The sequence below is a fragment of the Oncorhynchus clarkii genome, chromosome 2 (assembly GCF_045791955.1).
Source record: "Oncorhynchus clarkii lewisi isolate Uvic-CL-2024 chromosome 2, UVic_Ocla_1.0, whole genome shotgun sequence".
Lineage (NCBI taxonomy): Eukaryota > Metazoa > Chordata > Actinopteri > Salmoniformes > Salmonidae > Oncorhynchus > Oncorhynchus clarkii.
Genome location: NC_092148.1, coordinates 47,445,776 through 47,467,220, shown reverse-complemented (window position 1 = coordinate 47,467,220; position 21,445 = coordinate 47,445,776). Strand labels below are relative to the sequence as shown.

The following is a 21,445-nucleotide window of genomic DNA, read 5'->3' as shown; positions in this document are numbered from 1 at the left end:
CTTGGGTACTACTGTTTGTACAGATGAACGTGGTACCTTCAGGCATTTGGAAATTGCTCCAAAGGATGAACCACACTTCTGGAGGTATTTTTATGATTTATTTGGATTTTCCCATGATGTCAAGCAAAGAGGCACTGAGTTTGAAGGTAGGCCTTGAAATACATCCACAGGTACACCTCCAATTGACTCAAATGATGTCAGTTTGCCTATCAGAAGCTTCTAAAGCCATGACATCATTTTCGGGAATTTCCCAAGCTGTTTAAAGGCACAGTCAACCTAGTGTATGTACACTTCTTACCCACTGCAATTGTGATACAGTGAAATAATCTGTCTGTAAACAATTGTTGGACGAATTACTTGTGTCATGCACAAAGTAGATGTCCTAACCGACTTGCCCAAATTATAGTTTGTTAACAAAACTTTTGTGGAGTGGTTGAAAAACGAGTTTTAATGACTCCAACCTAAGTGTAAGTAAACTTCCGACTTCAACTGTATATACATACAGAGCATTCGGAAAGTATTCAGACCCATATTTTGTTGCGTTACAGCCTTATTCTAAAATGGATCAATCTACACACGATTCCCTATAATGACAAGGTGAAAGTGTTTTTTAGACATGTTTGCAAATGTACAGCATGCCTTTAATTACATAAGCATTCAGACCCTTTGCTATTATATTCTGGTGCATCCTGTTTCCATTGATCATCCTTGATGTTTCTACAACTTGATTGGAGTACACCTATGGTAAATTCAATTGATTGGACATGATTTGGAACGATACACATTTGTTTATATAAGGTCCCATGGTTGACAGTGCATGTCAGCGCAAAAACCAAGCCATGAGTTGGAATTGTCTGTAGGAATTGTCCGTAGAGCACCGAGGCAGGATTGTGTCGAGGAACATTGAAGGTCCCCAGCATTAAAGGTCCCCAAGAACATAGTGCCCTCCATCATTCTTCAATGGAACAAGTTTGTAACCACCAAGACTCTTCCTAGAGCTGGCCGCCTGGCCAAACTGGGCAAGATCCTGATGGTCGCTCTAACAGAGCTCCAGAGTTCCTCTGTGGAGATGGTTGTCCTTCTGGAAGGTTCTCCCATCTCTACAGCACTCCACCAATCAGGCCTTTGTGGTAGGATGGCAGCCAGTCCTCAGTAAAAAGGCACATGACAGCCTGCCTGGAGTTTGCCAAAAGGCACCTAAAGAACTCTCAGACCATGAGAAACAAGATTCTCTGGTCTGATGAAACCAAGATTGAACTATTTGGCCTGAATGCCAAGCGCCACGTCTGGATGAAACCTTGCACCATCCCTATGGTGAAGCGTGGTGGCAGCATCTCAGACTGTGACCTTCCAACAGGACAACAACCCTAAGCACGCAGCCAAGACAATGCAGGAGTGGCTTCGGGATAAGTCTCAATGTCCTTGAGTGGCCCAGCCAGACCTTGGACTTGAACCCGATCTAACATCTCTGGAGACCTGAAAATAGCTTTGCAGCAACGCTTCCCATCCAATCTGACTGAGCTTGAGAGGATCTGCAGAGAAGAATGAGAGAAACTCCCCAAATACTGGTGTGCCAAGCTTGTAGCGTTATACCTAAAAAAAACTCCAGGCTGTAATCGCTGTCAAAGGTGCTTCAACAATGTACTGAGTGAAAGGTCTGAATACTCACGTAAATATGTTTTTTTGCCTTTGTTATTGTGTGTAGATTGACAGGATTAATTTTTTTTGCCGTTTTAGAATAAGGCTGTAACGTAATGTCGGAATACTTTCTGAATGCAATGTATATAAAGTGCCTTCAGATAGTATTCATACCCCTTGACTTATTCCACATTTTGTTACAGCCTGAATTCAATTTATTTTTTTTTATTTTTTTTACCCATATGCACACAATACCCCATAATGACAGTGAAAACATGGTTTTTAGAAATGTGTGCATTTATTTGAAAAATGAAATACAGATCAAATTTTACATAGGTATTCTCACCCCTTAGTCAATACATTTTTATTATCACCTTTGGCGGAGATTACAGCTGTGAGGTTTTTCTTGGTAAGTGTGTAAGAGCTTTGAACACCTGGATTATACAATACAGCACATTTGTCTGTTAAGTTGTTGCTCATTGCAAGTCTTGCCATAGATTTATACCCAATTTAAGTTAAAAATGTAACTAGGCCACTCAGGAACTTTCAATGTCGTCTTGGTAAGCAACTTGTGTATATTTGGTCTTGTGTTTTAGGTTATTGTCCTACTGAACGTAGGCTGTTGGTAGTCTGACTGAACCAGGTTTTCCTCTAGTATATTGCCTGTGCTTAGCACTATTCTGTTTCTTTTTGTATAAATAATAATACAAAAAATATCCTTAGTCCTTGCTAATGACAGGCATTACCATAACAAGCATTACCATAACCTGATGCAGCCACGACTGTGCTTGAAAATAAAAAAAAACGCTTTGTATTCAAGACATAATTTCTTTTGTTTTTGGCAGTTTTACTTTAGTAGCTTATTGCAAACAGGATGCATTCTGTACAACAGGGCTGCCCAACCCTCTTCCTGGAGATCTACTGTCCTGTAGGTTTTCAGTTCAACCCTAATTTAGCATATCTGATTCAGATAGTCTAGGTCTTGTTGAGCAGCTAATAAGTAGACCATGTACAAGCTTCCTCCTTTTCACACTGTCATTTAGGTTATTCTTGTGGAGTAACTACAATATTGTTGATCATCCTCAGATTTCTCCTATCACAGCCATTAAACTCTGTTACTGTTTTAATGTAACCATTGGCCTCATGGTGAAATCCCTGAGAGGTTTCCTTCCTCTCCGGCAACTGAGTTAGGAAGGACGCCTGTATCTTTGTAGTGACTAGGTGTATTAATACACCATCCAAAGTGTAGTTAATAACTTCACCATGCTCAAAGGGATATTCAATTTATTTTTACCCATTTACCAGTAAGTGCCCTTCTTTGAGAGGCATTGGAAAACCTAGTCTACACTTGACTTAAATGCAACTTCTGCTATCAGAATATGAAGATCGCATTGAAAAGACGGGTCTAGATGCACAAAAGTTGAATGGAATAATCCAAAACGCTCAACTATAAACTGTCTCAACTCACTAAGCTTCAAAATCACACACCTAGTACTAGTTTAATTCACTGATCCTTTGATTGGATGGACATGTTAGTCATACTGCTAAACTTTGATTGGTTTGAGGTCCTCCGGAAGTCGTCATAATTACCATGTAGGTCTATGGAAGGGGGTGAGGAGCACGAGCCTCCTAGGTTTTGTATTGAAGTCGATGTAGCCAGAGTAGAATGGAAAAAATGGCTGTCCTGCTAGACCAAAAAACAGTTTAAAAAAAATCTTGTATTTGGTGATTTGAATTTATTTAGTTTACCTAAATGATAACATTTATTTATTTATTTATATATATATATATATATATATATATATATATATAAATAAATAAATGTCATCGTTTAGGTAAACTAAATATATTCAAATCACCAAATACAAGATTTTTTTAAAATATATATATATATATATACTTTCACTGAGTAGGATGGTCCTCCCTTCCTCCTATAATTTGGATTTCAGGAAAAAATATTGTTGAAACAAATTTTCTTTTTCACATGGAACAATTTCACAGTAGCGTAAATGTTGTGTCATTATAATATGATATTGCTATGATTAGAATATATTTGAGTTGATGGAAAGCTCTGCTGTTTTCTCTTTTAGGTTGGTGAGATTTGATCCTTTGGGGCACAATCTTCTGACTGCTACTGTGAACCCCTCCAACCAGCAGGTGAGTTCTTTTCTCCTATCACAACAAAATTGCACTATACCGTATACAGTTTTCTGTCTAGAAATGAAATTTTCTCAAAGCCTTTTAAACATGACTGTACGCTAAAACATTTTAAACATATCTAACATATTATGTCCTGTAGAATGATGATGACTCAGAGGTCCCCATGGACAGCGTAGAGATGCCCCACTTCCGCCAGCGCTCCTTCCTGCCCTCCCAGCCTGTACGCCGCACGCCCATCCTCCACAACTTCCTGCACATCCTTTCCTCGCGCTCCTCGGGAGCGCAGGCCGGAGGGGATGCGTCCCGCCCTGGCGGGGAGAGCAGCGGCGAGCCCCCCAGCATGCCTTTGGGCCAGTACCCAGCCTCTCAGGACCGTGGACTGCCCTTCCCAGGCTGCACCCAGCACCTGGGCATGGTGTGCCTATGCAGCCGCTGCACAGCCAACCGCAGCCCCTCTCTGGGCGAGGGGCCCTCCTCCAGGCCTGTGGTCCTCCCTGAGCACCCTCAGCCGGCCCCCCATGCCTCCACCTTTTCCTCAGCCCGTACGGAGCCCCGACAGCCTTCAGAGCCCAGTGGGGCCCAACAGCGGCCCTCTGCCTTCACAACGGTCTACTATAGCGCCGGCAGCTCCCTGCACCGTGCCGTGCCTACCGCCCACGTGGCCAGCCCGCCCCTGAGCCAGCAGCCTCCGCCACCACCCACCAGCCACCCACCCCTCTCCCGCCCACTGCCCGGACCCGATTGGACACGCAGCCTGCTGAACATGAGAGGCTCAGAGAGCAGAACTGGAGGGAGTGAAGGTGGGGTGAGCGGGGTAGGTGGTATGGGTGGTGTCGGGGGTGGGATGCTGCCCCCCCGAACCAGCTCGTCCTCCGTCAGCCTGCTGTCAGTGCTCCGGCAGCAGGACGGCTCCTCCCAGTCCCCTGTCTACACTTCCGCCACAGAGGGACGGGGTTTCCCCACGCAGTCAAGCTCTGAACCGGGCTCTGGCCCCGTGGCCAATCAGCGAGGTGGTGGAGGGGCGGGCACCAGCAGCGGGCACCACCCTTTCTGGGACGGCACGCGCAGCAACCCAACCTCGTTCCGCAACGTGCTCCAGTGCAACCTGAGCCGCTACTTCATGGAGTTTGACCGCATGCAGGACCTGGAGTCGCCGCTGGGGGGCGTTGGGGGAGGGGAGGGCGGCCAGGAGCAGACGCAGGAGCTGCTCAACAACAACATGGACCCGGAGAGACCCAGGCCTTCCTCCTCCCACTATCAGCCCCAGCCACTCCCACCAACCCCAGCCGAGAACAACCCCCCTCCCTCCAATGCGGCTCACTCCTCTCGGGGCCAACTGAACCGCTGCCGGGCCTGCCACAACTTGCTCACCTTCAACCACGACTCCCAACGCTGGGAGCGCACCAGCCCAGCCTCATCCACCTCCGCTGTCTCCACCCAGGAGGGCTCCAGCTCTCCCTGGCAGCAGCCAACCAGCCCTGCCTATGAAGAGACCCATGTGTCACCACAGAGGCGGGAGCCCCAACCCCAGCCACCAGAGAGGGAGAGGAGGGTAACCCAGCCCCCGGAACCCAGCGAGCGGCAGCCCTCCCCAGGCCCTCATGGTGCGGCCATGCCCTTCCCCACCATTGCGTCGTCCACTGCCCAGCCCGGTGAGCAGACGGTGGGCCTGGTGTACAACCAGGAGACGGGCCAGTGGGAGCGCGTCTACCGTCAGGCCGCCTCCAGCCGCTCCACCGTTGCCGACGCACCGCCAGAGGCCTTAAGCCAGGAAATGCCTGTGGATAACCCAGACGAGGACTCTCTGAGGAGGTAGAGTTATGAGAAAGTCCTTGGTAGTATCTACAGTGGTGTTTTCTGCTCAGTCCAGGGTCGTGCTCAGTAGTGCACACCGTAGCAATATGTTTTAAAATGAACGTTTCTTATTGAACGAGCTTGGATCGTACCTCGCTGTTTCAAACCGTTTTCTTCAGTTTTATCTACTGAACACAACTCGGCTTACTTTAGCTAGTGATCCTCTCTGACTTAAGAACATTACAGCAAGTAACTACTGGTCTGCTTTTCTCAGTATTTCCTACTCATTCCAAGGTTATTCTTTATTTTTACTGTTTTCTACATTGTTGAATAATAAGTGAAAACTATTTAAGTAACGCATGGAATCATGTAGTAACCAAAAAAGTGTTTATATTTGAGATTCTTCAAAGTAGCCACCCTTTGCCTTGACAGCTTTGAACACTCTTGGTATTCTCTCAGCCTGCTTCATGAGGTAGTCACCTGGAATGCATTTCAATTAACAGGTGTGCCTTGTTAATTCTTTCATTAATGCATTTGAGCCAATTAGTTGTGTTATGACAAGGTAGGGGTGGTATACAGAAGATGGCCCTATTTGATAAAATACTAAGTCCATATTATGGCAAGATCGGCTCAAATACTTTTAAGACTTGAAGGTCAGTCAATCCGGAACATTTCAAGAACTTTGAAAGCACCTTCAAGTGCTTCAAGAGCAATGGACATTAGACCGGTGGAAATCTGTCCTTTGGTCTGTCGAGTCCACATTTGAGATTTTGGGTTCCAACCTCCGTGTCTTTGTGAGACGCAGAGTAGGTGAACCAATGATCTCTACATGTGTAGTTCTCACTGTGAAGCATGGAGGAGGAGGTGTGGGGGTGCTTTGCTGGCGACACTGTCTTTGATTTATTTAGAGTTCAAAGCACACTTAACCTGCAAAGCTACCACAGCATTCTGCAGCGATACGCCATCCCATCTGGTTTGCGTTTAGTGGGACTATCATTTGTATTTCAACAGGAAAATGACCCAACACACCTCCAGACTGTGTAAGAGCTATTTGACCAAGAAGGATAGTGATGTAGTGCTATATCAGATGATCTGGCCTACACAATCACCCGACCTCAACCCAATTGAGGTGGTTTGGGATGATTTGGACCGCAAAGTGAAGGAAAAGCAGCCAACAAGTGATCAGCATATGTGGAAACTCCTTCAAGACTGTTGGAAAGCATTCCTCATGAAACTGGTTGAGAGAATGCCAAGAGTGTGCAAATCTGTCAAGGCTAAGGGTGACTGCTTTGAAGAATCTCATAAAATATATTTTTAACACTTTGTTTTGGTTACTTCATTATTCGTATGTGTTATTTTATTATTTGGATGTCTTCACTATTCTACAATGTAGAAAATAGTAAAAAATAAAGAAACCCTTGAATGTCCTAACTTTTGACTGGTACTGTATATTATCCAAATAGTTGTATAAAACAAATGGACTCCCTTTTGTAGAGGAGATTAAACGCTGATCCATTGTTTGGTGTGTTTGTTCACAGGAGGCTGTTGGAGTCCTCCCTCCTCTCTCTCTCCCGCTACGACATGGGAGGATCCAGAGACCACCCCATCTACCCAGACCCTGCCAGGTACCAGCCCCCAAACCAATCTTACCTCTAATGAACTTGTACTGTGTTTGACAGGATAAAACCCCTCCAGGTGCACCGTTTTCTTAGAGGTTCTGTCGAACAAAGTTGACAGTTTAAAGTAAGGTTGAGAAAATCCCAGATATTTTCCCAAAAGTTCACTGGTTTAACAGAACATACAAGTTAGAGGATTTCTTAAACTCAGGAATTTTGAGAAAGTTCATGTAACTTTGCCAACCTACACTGAAAAATATATAAACGGAACAAGTAGTGTTGGTTTCATGAGCTGAAATAAAAGATCCCAGAAATCTTCCGTACACACAAACCTTATTTCTCTTAAATCTTGTTTACATCCCTGTTAGTGAGCATTTCTCCTTTGCTAAGATAATACATCCACTTGACAGGTGTGGCATATCAAGAATCTGATTTAAACGGCATGATCATTACACAGGTGCACCTTGTGCTAGGGACAATAAAAGGCCACTCAGAAATGTGCAGTTTTGTCACACAATGCCACAATGTTGCAAGTTTTGAGGGAGCGTGTAATTGGCATGCTGACTGCAGGAATGTCTACCAGAGCTGTTGCCAGAGAATTGAATGTTAATTTCTCTACCATAAGCCGCCTCCAACGTTGTTTTAGAGAATAAGCAGGATGTCCAACCGGCCTCACAACCCACGTGTATGGCGTCGTATGGGTGAGCGGTTTGCTGATGTCAACGTTGTAAACAGAGTGCTCCGTGATAGTGTTATATGGTATGGGCAGGCATAAGCTATGGACAACTAACACAATTACTTTTTATCGCTGGCAATTTTAATGCACAGCGATACCTTGACAAGCTCCTGAGGCCCATTGCCGTGCCATTCATTCGCCGCTATCACCACAATTCCTGGAAGCTGAAAATGTCCGTTCTTCTATGGCCTGCATACTCAGACATGTCACTTTTTGAGCATATTTGGGATGCTCTGGATCGACGTGTACGCCAGCGTGTTCCAGTTCCCACCAATATACAGCAACTTCACACAGGACAACATTCCACAGGCCACAATCAACAGCCTGATCAACTCTATGCGAAGGAGATGTCGAGGTGCATGAGACAAATGGTGGTCACACCAGATACTGACTGGTTTGCATATCCATGTCCCTACTTTTTTTTTTTTTAAGGTATCTGTCCAACAGATGCATATCTGTATTCCCAGTCATGTGAAATCCATAGATTAGGACCTAGTTATTTTATTTCAATTGACTGATTTCCATATATGAATTGTAAGTCAGTAAAATCTTTGAAATTGTTTCATGTTGCGTTTTGTTCAGTATAGTATGAACCCTAGAGCTGTAAACCCCCCCCCCCCCCCCCCCCCCCCCCCCATTGAACTCCTCTCTCTGCCGTTGTTTCTCCGGCAGGTTGTCCCCGGCTGCGTACTACGCGCAGAGAATGATCCAGTACCTGTCGAGGCGGGACAGTATCCGCCAGCGTTCGCTGCGCTACCAGCAGAACCGCCTGAGGACCCTCTCCTCCTCTTCAGACAGCCCGGCCGGCAACCCCTCGGCCGCAATGGAGAACAGCGATGTGGACTTTGAAGAGCTAGAGTGAGTTGGTGCAAACCATCCTGGCCCCTTAATGGGATATTAGTTACTCTTAAAAAACTCTTAAGGGTCTTACCCTTTTTTTTTTTTCGCCTAAAATGACAAACCCATATCTAACTGCATGTAGCTCAGGACCTGAAGCAAGGATATGCATGTTCTTGATACCATTTTGAAAGGAAACACTTTTAAGTTTGTGGAAATGTGAAATGAATGTAGGAGAATATAACATATTAGATCTGGTAAAAGATAATACAAAAAAAATGCAAGGGACTTTGGGATAGGAGTCTAGGTGTAATTTAGATGTTGACCACCAGATGGCAGCAGTGTGTGCAATGTTTCAGACTGATCCAGTGAAGAATTACATTACTGTTACATTATTTTGTATCAAGTCTGCAAGGAGTTTGCCGAAATGTGCCGAATTGGTCAATTGATACATTTTCAAGTACATAACTATAGAGAACATACAAAAATACTATGGTTATAAAAAATGAAAGTTTACACGCTCCCAGGGAATGTCATACATGATGGATCATTAGCTTATACACTAACTTTCACAAATCTAGATGGCGGGCGGGGTGGGTATGGAGCCAGAAACAGCAGTGCGGTCAAACTGTAGACCCAAGTTCCTACATTTGAACATAAAAATGTATTTTATCAAACAAAACAATGCTACATTTTATCTCTGGGACCCTCAGGATGACAAATCAGAGCAAGATTGCACAAAGTACATTATTTACCTTCAGAGGTGAATGTATAAAAATAAAAAAATGTTTAGTGCGCTCCTCAAACAATAGCATGGTATTCTTTTCACTGTAATAGCTACTGTTAATTGGACACTGCAGTTAAATTAACAAGAATTTAAGCTTTTTGCCCAGGTCTATGTCCCGGAAAGTTGGCTGTTGTGTACGTCATTCTTGTCACATTAGCGCACGTTAGCAACAACCGTCCCGGTTAAGGGACACCCATCCCGTAGAGGTTGTCCAATTTTTGTTTTTTTTCTGTTGAGATAAGTGGAGGATTGGATAAGGAGATGTCCCAAGCCATCCTTTTAGAAAACATTTTTTTGTGGATCTACACAACCAATGGTGTGTGATGTGGACTTACACTATATATACACTACCGTTCAAAAGTTTGGGGTCACTTAGAAATGTCCATGTTTTTGAAAGAAAAGCAAAACATTTTTGTTGATTTTAAAATTGATCAGAAATACAGTGTAGACATTGTTAATGTTGTAAATGACTATTGTAGCTGGAAGCGGCTGATTTAAAAAATATATTTATTATATATATATATATATATATATATATATATATTTTTTTTTTAATGGAATATCTACATAGGCTTTCAGAGGACCATTATCAACAATCATCGCTCTTGTGTTCCAATGGCACGTTGTGTTAGCTAATCAAAGTTTATAATTTTAAAAGGCTAATTGATCATTAGAAAACCCTTTTGCAATTATGTTAGCACAGCTGAAAACTGTTGTCCCTGCTTAAAGAAGCAATAGAACTGGCCTTCTTTAGACTAGTTGAGTATCTGGATCATCAGCATTTGTGGGTTCGATTACAGGCTCAAAATGGCCAGAAACAAAGACCTTTCTTCTGAAACTCATCAGTCTATTCTTGTTCTGAGAAATGAAGGCTATTCCATGTGAGAAATTGCCAAGAAACTGAAGATCTCGTACAGCGCTGTGTGCTACTCCCTTCACAGAACAGTGCATACTGGCCCTAACCAGAATAGAAAGAGTGGGATGCCCTGGTGCATAACTGAGCAATAGGACAAGTACATTAGTGTCTAGTTTGAAAAGCAGACGCCTCACAAGTCCTCAAATGGCAGCTTCATTAAGTAGTACACGCAAAACACCAGTCTCAACGTCAACAGTGAAGAGCCGACTCCGGGATGCTGGCCTTCTAGGCAGAGTTGCAAAGAAAAAGCCATGTCTCAGACTGGCCAATAGAAAGAAAAGATTAAGATGGGCAAAAGAACACAGACACTGGACAGAGGAACTCTGTATTTGTTATTCAAATTAAAAGCCCAATGAATACTCGCCTTTGTGTAGTGATTTAACTCCCACCGCTTTATTAAAGAATGTTTAATTGACTTTGCAGCAATACTTTGCCTCGACAAGAAAGAGCTCTTTGAAAATGTTTCCCTGTCGAGACGAACAGTGGTGCGGCGTGTTGAGAACATCACAGAGAATATGGAACAACAGTTGAAAGACAAGGTAAAGGATTTCACCTATTTCTCCTTGGCCCTGGATGAGAGCAGTGATGCGTGTGACATGGCACAGTTGATATTTTTACAAGACATAATCCCAGACTTTGAAATTACAGAGGAGCTTGCTTCAGTGCAGTCAAGTAGCTGAGCTGAAACCAGATCAGAAAATGATTTTCCTGCATTGGATTATTCACCAGGAGGTACTCTAAATGTGTTCTGAAAATGAGCCTTGTGGATACAGTCACTAAAGTGGTAAACTTCATAAGAGCAAAATCCTTAAACCACAGGCAGTTTGTCTCACTGTTTGAAGAGAGTCTGTCAAGCAGGTTTCCCCTTCCACACAAACGTGAGATGGCTGAGGTTGGGGAAGGTGCTTAAAAGGGTGTGGAACCTGAAGTCAAGAGTTTTTGTAAATGAAATGAAAATATGTGGATTTCCCTCAACTGCAAGACAGAGAATGGTTGGCTGATTTTTGCCTTCACCGTGGACATCATTGACCCCCATGAATGAACTGAATTCCAAACTAGAAGGGAAGGGCCTTTTTGCTAATCAGATGTACAGCCTTGTCAAAGCCTTCAAGGGAAAATTACTCCTCCTGACCCGCCAAGTAGAATCTAACAATCTCACCCACCTTCCGACACTACTAGTCTGTTCCCTATCAGATGACCAGCGGGAGAAGTATACATCACTGCTGCACGCTTTGAACGGTGAGTTTTCTCGTAGTTTTCAGGATTTCAAAGTGTCGGAAAATGACATGCTGTTGGTTTCCTCTCCTTTCACCTTCAACGTGGATAACGCTCCCACTGACATGCAACTTGAGCTTATCGATCTTCAGTCTGATGCAGTGATTGGGGAACTGTTTTGAATAGTTCTCCAATGTCACTGACACGGTTCTATGCATCTCTATGAACAAAACTCTCCAAAGATTAGGAGTCATGCTTAGATGTTTGTACTGTTTGGGTCAACCTATGTAGGTGAACAGGCATTTTCTGTGATGAAATCTAACAAGTCAAGGCACAGATCATCTCTTACTGACTCTCACCTCTCAGCAATTCTGCGCATAGCGACGTCAGAAACTATACCTGACTTCACTGCTCTAGTCAATGCCCATCAGCTCCTCACACCGATTGAGAAGTTTAAATTTAATGTTGAGCTCCCTCTCTCTCTTGTGTTTTTGTGCATACCCGTTAACAAGAGTTCTTTCCGTGGTGCTGATTGTTTAATAATGATTCACAGATAGATGTATCTGTCAGTCATATACATTATGTATAATCCTGTAATGTGATTCTGGCTCGTGATGGCAAAAATATATTCTGTGGCCCTTCATGGAAAATAATTGCCCAGGCCTGGAGTACAGTCATCCTACTTTGAACATTCAGCTTCACCACACATTTCACCCAACAGCCTCTTTTTCTCCCAATAACTGGTGTGTGTGTGTGTGTGTGTGTGTGTGTTTTTTAACAGTGACAACGGAGACAGGACGAGGCACCGAACACCACGCAACGCCAGGATGTCTGCGCCTTCACTGGGGCGATTCGTTCCTCGGCGGTTTCTTTTGCCTGAGTACCTGCCCTACGCTGGAATCTTCCACGAGAGGGGACAGCCTGGCCTGGCCACCCACTCCTCTGTCAACAGGGTCCTAGCAGGTACTAACCAAGATTGTCTCACTAGAGTACACTCTGCTTAGTGTGGTTAAATTGTCCTGTATGGATATGATCACTGTAAAAGGAGTGCGCTGCAATGCCCTTTTCACGCTACTGCTGTATTTCGCTGGCCTGATTTACCCATCCATTTTTTGTTGGTGGAACCAAGGTGTAAAATTGAATATCCAAGCCAGTACAGTTCAAGTGGGCAACAACTAACTACTTGATTGCTCTCATACATCTCAATGTTATCCATTGTATTGTGTTATCTGCAATAGTGGTAGACACTACTCCTCTTTCACATCCAATAGCCTATCCACTGACCAAATTTCTCTCAGGTGCCTCAATCGGGGACGGCCAGTCGGCGGTGGCCAGCAACATAGCCAACACCACCTACCGGCTGCAGTGGTGGGACTTCACCAAGTTCGATCTACCTGAGATCAGCAACGGTATGTAAAACATTCAGAACATTGCAAAGCCGACACAATTCCCTATTCTATCTGACAGACGATCTTATCATTTCTACACAATACATTTCTGTCTGAAAGTTCTGTAACCTTAGATCCTCGTAAACCGGTCCCTGCTCTCCTATTGTTTGAACAGCTATGTTTGCCGCTCTGATTGCGTTTACTTTAGAGGTTGACCGTATTATTGACATTGTGCGAGTTTGACTGTTTGTGTATGTCTGTTGCCACCCCTCCAGCCTCTGTGAATGTGCTGGTGCCAAATTGTAAGATCTACAACGATGCCAGTTGTGACATCTCGGCGGACGGGCAGCTCCTGGCCGTGTTCATACCCAGCAGCCAGCGGGGCTTCCCTGACGAGGGCATCCTGGCTGTATACTCCCTGGCACCTCACAACCTGGGGGAGGTGCTCTACACCAAAAGATTTGGTAAGTCTTGTCACGTAGTAGAGGACGTCTTGCCACCAGGGACTTGACCTCCAGGATACAGCTATAGCAGTGTTTCCCAAACCTCTCCTCTTAGTGCCCCCGGCCAATCCACTTATTTGAGGTAATCCAGTGATGGCAGACTTGATTCAATTGGTCAACCTAATCATCTCATTCGTTGAATAAGGTTGTGCTAGTTGTGGACTACATCAAATGAGTCGAACTGTAGGAGGTAGTCGAGGAGAGGTTTGGGAAACAACTGAACTAGAGAATCTAAAACATTGAATCTAGTAAAATTGGTGCACTAAACAGAATATTATAGATAGTGAACCTTAACTACAGTACAATAATATCCTAGGAGAGTCTTGCCAAACCTTGTCAGTATTAACGTTTGTCTTCCATCCTCCCACAGGTCCCAATGCCATCTCGGTGAGCCTGTCTCCCATGGGCTGTTACGTGATGGTGGGCTTGGCCTCCCGCAGGATCCTGCTGCATCCCTCCACCGACCACATGGTGGCGCAAGTGTTCCGGCTGCAACAGCCCCACGGTGGAGAGACCTCCATCAGGGTGAGACAGACAGAGAGACCCCCCCTAATGCAGGGAAAAGACCAGCTCGCTGGTTACATGTGAACGTATGTTTGTGAAGGTCAACAGTGAGGGAGAAGGGTAGTACCACAGATTGATACTACCGGGGTGGTGGTCATTATGGCAACCTTTGGAAAATTATTAAATGAGTCCAGGTAATCCCTCCCCGTTTGTCTATTTGGTGTCTAATGAACACAACCCAGGGTTGTAGAGGGACTTGGAGCACGACTAGCTGACATGGCTTTTACCCATACCCAAAGGGTTCACTTTATTGTGCATTTGTTTAGTTTCAAGTTTTAATGTCACAAGTACAGTGAAATGTCTTTCTTGCCTACTCAAAACCCAACAATGCAATAACAATGTAATTCTGATATTTAAAAAAAAAAAAGAAAACATACGAAGTATGAACACAATAAGTAAGGATACTATATACAAGGTCCGTTCCAATACCGTATTTACAATGTGCAGGGACACTGGAGTGATGTTGGACGTTTATGATTGTTTGTCTGGGTTCTCCAATTGTTCCCTAGATGGTGTTCAACGTGGTCTACCCCATGGCTCCGGACCAGCGGCGGCACGTCAGCATCAATTCAGCCAGATGGCTTCCAGACCCGGGGATGGGCCTGGCCTACGGGACCAACAAAGGAGACCTGGTCATCTGCAGGCCCGTGTGAGTAGTGCTCCTCTGTCTGACCATTTTGTAAATCTTATACCTGATATCGGGGTGGTGCATTGGTGACTTGTTTGTTTTTGTAGTCCTCAATATACACTTTGTGTTCAAAGGTGTGTTCCTGGTATCATGAGTTCAGTGTATTCCATACCACCACCTCCAACACTGGCGGCGAATTGGATTTGATTGGTCTCTTGATTCGATTATTCTAATAGCCAGTGTAAACAGGAAGCTTCTGGATTGGAGCGGGTCAATTATTGGTCTGTAATGAGGTCATTGTCTGTGATTACATGAAGGAATCCCTCAGTGGAGATCAAAATAAAATGTTATTGGTCACATGCGTCAAATACAACAGGTGTAGACTTTACAGTGAAATGCTTACTTAAGAGCCCATTCCCAACAGTGCAGAGGTAAAAAGTAAGAAAAATATTTGTTTAAAAACTGGGAAACAGTAAAACGAGGCTATACACAAGGAGTTCCAGTACCGAGTCAATGTGTAGGGGTACGAGATTATACTGTATGTACACTACCACTCAAAAGTTTGGACACCTACTCATTCCAGGGGTTTTCTTTATTAGTATTCTTTATTAGTAACCAAAAAGTGTTAAACAAATCAAAATAAATGTTATATTTCAGATGCTTCAAAGTAGCCACCCTTTGCCTTGACAGCTTTGCACACTCTTAGCATTCTCTCAACCAGCTTCATGAGGTAGTTACCAGGAATCGATTTCAATTAACAGGTGTGCTTTGTTTAAAAGCAAATTTGTAGAATGTATTTCCTTCTTAATGCGTTTTAGCCAGTCAGTTGTGTTATGACAAGGTAGGGGTGGTATACAGAAGATGGCCCTATTTGATAAAATGCCAAGTCCATATTATGGCAAGAACGGCTCAAATACTTTTAAGACTTGAAGGTCAGTCAATCCGGAACATTTCAAGAACTTTGAAAGCATCTTCAAGTGCAGTCGCAAAAACCATCAAGCGCTATGATGAAACTGGCACTCATGAGGACCGCCACAGGAAAGGAAGACCCAGAGTTACCTCTGCTGCAGAGGACAAGTTCATTAGAGTTACTACCCTCAGAAATTGCAGCCCAAATAAAAGCTCCAAAGAGTTCATGTAACCGACACATCTCAACATCAAATGTTCAGAGGAGACTGCCTGAATCAGGCCTTCATGGTCAAATTGCTGCAAAGAAACTACTAGAAACTACACTACTAAAGGACACCAAGAAACACGAGCAATTGACATTAAACCGGTGGAAATCTGTCCTTTTTGGTCTGATTGGAGTCCAAATTGGAGATGTTTGGTTCCAACCGCGGGTCTTCGTGAGACGCAGAGTAGGTGAATGGATGATCTCTGCATGTGTGGTTCCCACCGTGAAGAATGGAGGTGTGGTGTGGGGGTGCTTTGCTGGTGATACGGTCCGTGATTTTATTGATTTCTTTTTTAATTCAAAGCACACTTAACCAGCATGGCTACCACAGCATTCTGCAGCGATATGCCATCCCATCTGGTTTGCGCTTAGCCCCACCGATCATTTGTTTTTCAACAGGACAATGACCCATCCCACCCTTCAGGCTGTGTAAGGGCAATTTGACCACGAAGGAGAGTGATGGAGTACTGCATCAGATGACCTGGCCTTCATAATCCCCCGACCTTAAACCAATTGAGATGGTTTTTGGATGAGTTGGACCGCAGAGTGAAGGGCTTAGCAGCCAACAAGTGCTCAGCATATGTGGGAACTCCAAGACTGTTGAAAAAGCATTTGAGGTGAAGCTGGTTGAGCGAAGGCCAAGAGTGTGCAAAGCTGTCATCAAGGCAATGGGTGGCTACTTTGAAGAATGTCAAATATAACATATTTTGATTGAACACTTTTTGTTACTACCTGATTCCATATGTGTTATTTCATAGTTGTGATGTCTTCACTATTATTCTACAATATACTAAATATTTGGAAAAACCCTTGAATGAGTAGGTGTCCAAACTTTTGACTGGTACTGTACATGTGGGTAAGGTTTTAAAGTGACTAGGCAATCAGGATTTATAATTAACACAGTAGCAGCAGTGTACAGTGCCTTTGGAAAGTATTCTTACCCCTTGACTTTTTCCACTGTTACGATAGTCTTATTCTGAAGTTGATTTAAATTGCTTTTATTCCTCATCAGTCTACACACTATACCCCATAATGACAAAGCAAAAACATTTTTTTAGACATTATTGCTAATTTAAAAAATATTTATATTTTTTACATTTAATAAATCAAATTTACAGGTTTTCAGATCCTTAGTACTATGTTGAAGCACATTTGGCAGCGGTTACAGCCTCACGCCTTCTTGTGTATGACGCTACAAGCTTGGAACACCTGTATTTGGGGAGTTTCTCCTATTCTTCTCTGCAGATCCTCTCAACCTCTGTCAGGTTGGATGCGGAGCATTGCTGCACAGCTATTTTCAGGTCTCTCCAGAGATGCTCAATCGGGTTCAAGTCCGGGCTCTGGCTGGGCCGCTCAAGGACATTCAGAGACTTGTCCCGAAGCCACTCCTGTGTTGTCTTGTCTGTGTGCTTAGGGTCGTTGTTGTCCTGTTAGACTGAGGTGACGATTCACCTTCCAAGGCCCTGAGCGCTCTGGAGCAGGTTTTCATCAAGGATCACTCTGTGCTTTGCTCTGTTCATCTTTCCCTCGATCCTGACTAGTCTCCCAGTCCCTGCCGCTGATAAACATCCCCACAGCATGAAGCTGCCACCACCATGCTTCACCGTAGGGATGTTGCCACGCTCTCTCCAGACATGACGCTTGGTATTCAGGACAGAGTGGTTTCATCAGGCCAGAGAATCTTGTTTCTCATGGTCTGAGAGTCTTCAGGTGCCTTTTGGCAAACTCCCAAGTGGACTGTCATGTGCCTTTTACTGAGGAGTGGCTTCCGTCTGGCCATTCTACCATATAGGCCTGATTGGTGGAGTGCTGTAGAGATGGTTGTCCTTCTGGAAGTTTTTCCCATCTCCACAGACGTACTCTAGAGCTCTGTCAGTGACCATTGGGTTCTTGGTCACCTCCCTGACCAAGGCCCTTCTCCCCATATTGTGCTGTTTGGCTGGGCGGCCAGTTCTAGGAAGAGTCTTGGTGGTTTCAAATGTCTTCTATTGAAGAATGATGGAGGCCACTGTGTTCTTTGGGACCTTCAATGCTGCAGACATAGTTTTTGGTAACCTTCCCCAGATCTGTTCCTCGACACAATTCTGTCTCGGAGCTCTGTGGATAATTCCTTCGACCTCATAGCTAGGGGTCTGAAAACTTTCAGAAAGAACTATGTAAAGTATGTATGTGTGTGGCTAGAGTATAGTGAGTGTGCCGTAGAGCAGCGTTTCCCAAGCTCCGTCATTTGGGCCCCAAGGGGTGCACATTTTTGTTTTTGCTGTAGTACTACACAGCTGATTAAAATAATCAAAGCTTGATTATTTGAATCAGCTGTGTCGTGTAGGGCAAAAAACAAAACGTGCACCCCTCGGGGTCCAAACGACCGAGTTTGGGAAACGCTGGCATCGAGCCAGTGCAAGGCAATCAGTGCAAAACAATTAAGATGGATGGATAAACAAATAATAAAGTGTGTCAATGTAAATTGTCCTGGCAGCCATTTAACAGTTCAGCAGTCTTATCGCTTCAGCATAGAAGCTGTTCAGGTGCTTTTTGGTCACAGACTTGGCGCTCCGGTGCTGCTTGCCATGTGGTACAAGAGAGAACACACTATGACTTGGGTGGCTGGAGTCTTTGACAATTTTTTTGTGCCTTCCTCTGACACCGCCTGGTATAGAGGTCCTGGATGGCAGGGGGTTCTTCCCCAGTGATCTACTGGGCCGTACGCACTACCCTCTAGTGCCTTGCGGTTGCATGCCGAGCAGTTGCCATACCAAGTTGTAATGCATCTAGTCAATCTTTTGAGGATCTAAGGGCCCTTGCCAAATATTTTCAGCTTACCGAGAAGGAAGAAGTGTTTTCGTGCCCTCTTCATGACTGTGTTGGTGTGTTTGGACCATGATAGATCCTTAGTGATGAGGACGCTGAGGAACTTCAAGCTCTCGACCCGCTCTACTATAGACTCATCGATGTGAATGGGGTTGTGTTCGGATCTGTTGGGGCGGTATGCGAATTGGGAGTGGGTCCAGGGTTTTTGGGATGATGGTGTTGTGAGCCATGACCAGCCTTTCAAAATATTTCATGGCTGCAAATATGAGTGCTACGGAGCAGTAGTCATTTAGACGAGATACCTTTGTGTTTTAGGCACAATAACTATGGTAGTTTGCTTTAAACATGTAGGTATTACAGACTGGGTCAGAGAGAGGTTGAACATTCCAGTGAAGACACTTGCCTGCTGGTCAGCGCATGCTCTTGAGTACGCGTCTTGGTAATCAGTCTGGCACTGCGGCCTTGTGAATGTTTTAAAGGTCTTACTCACATCGGTTACGATGAGCGTGGTCATAGTCATCCAGAACAGCTTGTGCTCTCACGTATGGTTCAGTATTGCTTGCCTCAAAGTGAACATAGACGGCATTTAGCTCGTCTGGTAGGCTCGCGTCACTGGGCAGCTCTCGGCTGGGTTTCCCTTTCGCAATCCGTGATAGTTTGCAAGCCCTGCCACATCCGACAAGCGTCAGAGCCGGTACTGTAGGATTCATCTTAGTATTGACGCTTTGCCTGTTTGATGGTTAATTGGAGGGCGTATCTGGATTTCGTATAAGCGTCCTGCTCATTGAAAGAGGCAGCTCCAGCCTTTAGCTCAATGCAGATATTTCCTATAATCCATGGCTTCTGGCTGGGATATGTACTTATGGTCACTGTTGGGACAACGTCATCTATGCACTTATTATTGAAGCCGGTGACTGATGTGGTAAACTCCAATGCCATCGGATGAATCCCGGGAACATATTCCAGTCTGTGCTAGTGAAACAGTCCTATAGCTTAGCATCCGCTTCATCGGACCAATTCTGTGTTGAGTGCGTCACTGGTACGTCATTTTGGGTTTTTGCTTGTAAGCAGGAATCGGGTGGATCAAGTTATGGTTTGATTTGCCAAATGGAGGGCGGGGGAGAGCTTTGTTTGTGTGTGAAGTAAAGGTGATCAACAGTTTTTGTCCCTCTATGGTCAACTCCAGTCCTTTGGGGCCAGAGTGATGTCATACTTTTCCCCATCCCTAGCAACCACAGCTGATGTTAAACTAATTGTATTGTAAACTGAAGATCATGGTTAGTTGATTATTGGAGTCAGGTGTGTTAGCAGGTGCTTGGGCAAAAGAGTGATACCAATCAGGCTCCGGAGGACTGGTGTTGCCCATTCCTGCTGTAGTTGCACAGGTGACATGCTGGTAGACAGGTGTTCAAAATTGAGCACACCACCATGAAATCTCCATAGACAAACATTGGCAGTAGAATGGCCTAACTGAAGAGCTCAGTGAATTTTTAACATGGCATCGTCATAGGATGCCAACTTTTCCAAAAAGTCAGTTCTTCCTGCTAGAACTTCCCTGGTCAACCGTAAGTGCTGTTATTGTGAAGTTGAAACGTCTAGGAGCAACAACGGCTCAGCTGTGAAGTGGTAGGCCACACAAGCTCACAGAAAGAGACTGCCGAGTGCTGAAGCGCATAGCACGTAAAAATCATCTGTCCTTGGTTGCAACACTCACTACCAAGTTCCAAACTTTCTCTGGAAGCAACGTAAGCACAATAACTGTTTGTCGGGAGCTTCCTGAAATGGGTTTCCATGGACGAGCAGCCGTACACAAGCCTACAATCGCCATGCCAAGCGTCGGCAGGAGTGGTGTAAAGCTCGCCTCCATTCATTGGACTCTGGAGCAGTGGTTCGGGCTAGTTATGGTGAAGAGAAATCTTAACGCTACAACATACATTGGCATTCTAGATGATTCTGTGCTTCTAACCCTGTGGCAACAGTTTGGGGAAGGCCCTTTTCTTGTTTAAGCATGACAATGCCCCCATGCACAAAGCGAGGTCCATACAGAAATGGTTTGTCGAAATCGGTGTGGAAGAACCCATCGAACATCGGTGGAAATCGGTGTGAAATCGAACACCTTTGGGATGAACACCTTTGGGATGAATTGGAACGCCGACTGTGAGCCTGGCCTAATTTCCTAACATCCGTGCCCAACCTCACTAATGCTCTTGTTGTTTAATGGAAGCAAGTCCATGTGGCAATGTTCCAACATCTAGTGGAAAGCCTTACCAGAAGAGTGGAGGCTGTTATAGCAGCATAGGGGGGCCAACTCCATATTAATGCTTAGGATTTCAGAATGAGATGTTCAAGCAGGTGTCCACATTCCTTTGGTCATGTCGTAAATATTCCCAGTAGTACATTTTACTGTTAATTCCTATAATTTATAATCTACAATGTTTGTTTGGTTACGTTAATGTTTGTTAATTCATTCAATAGGCTGGAATAATAATATTTTACTGTTCTATGCTACACTTGTGAAAGGTCTTATTTTATTTTATTCCATTTACAAGTTTGGTCAATTTAGTTATGGTCTTTCCTTTCGAGTACTCCTGTCAATGTTGAGTAAGGACGCCCACTAGAAGATGGCCTGTAGGCTACCTGGCCTGCCCTCAAATGTAGGAATATAAATGTGCTGATTTGAT

The 21,445-nt window shown here is 44.4% G+C and overlaps 1 protein-coding gene across 1 annotated transcript in view; it reads left to right on the top strand.

Annotated features, from left to right (window-relative positions):
- Window positions 1-21,445, top strand: part of LOC139368646 (autophagy/beclin-1 regulator 1b) — a 55,079-nt gene that overhangs the window by 6,761 nt on the left and 26,873 nt on the right. The window contains exons 6-14 of the mRNA XM_071107784.1: window positions 3,729-3,795; window positions 3,938-5,610; window positions 7,131-7,217; window positions 8,617-8,802; window positions 12,481-12,662; window positions 12,998-13,108; window positions 13,363-13,551; window positions 13,961-14,115; window positions 14,664-14,803. Of these exons, the coding sequence (XP_070963885.1) occupies window positions 3,729-3,795; window positions 3,938-5,610; window positions 7,131-7,217; window positions 8,617-8,802; window positions 12,481-12,662; window positions 12,998-13,108; window positions 13,363-13,551; window positions 13,961-14,115; window positions 14,664-14,803 (2,790 nt within the window). The remainder of the gene's footprint in view (window positions 1-3,728; window positions 3,796-3,937; window positions 5,611-7,130; window positions 7,218-8,616; window positions 8,803-12,480; window positions 12,663-12,997; window positions 13,109-13,362; window positions 13,552-13,960; window positions 14,116-14,663; window positions 14,804-21,445) is intronic.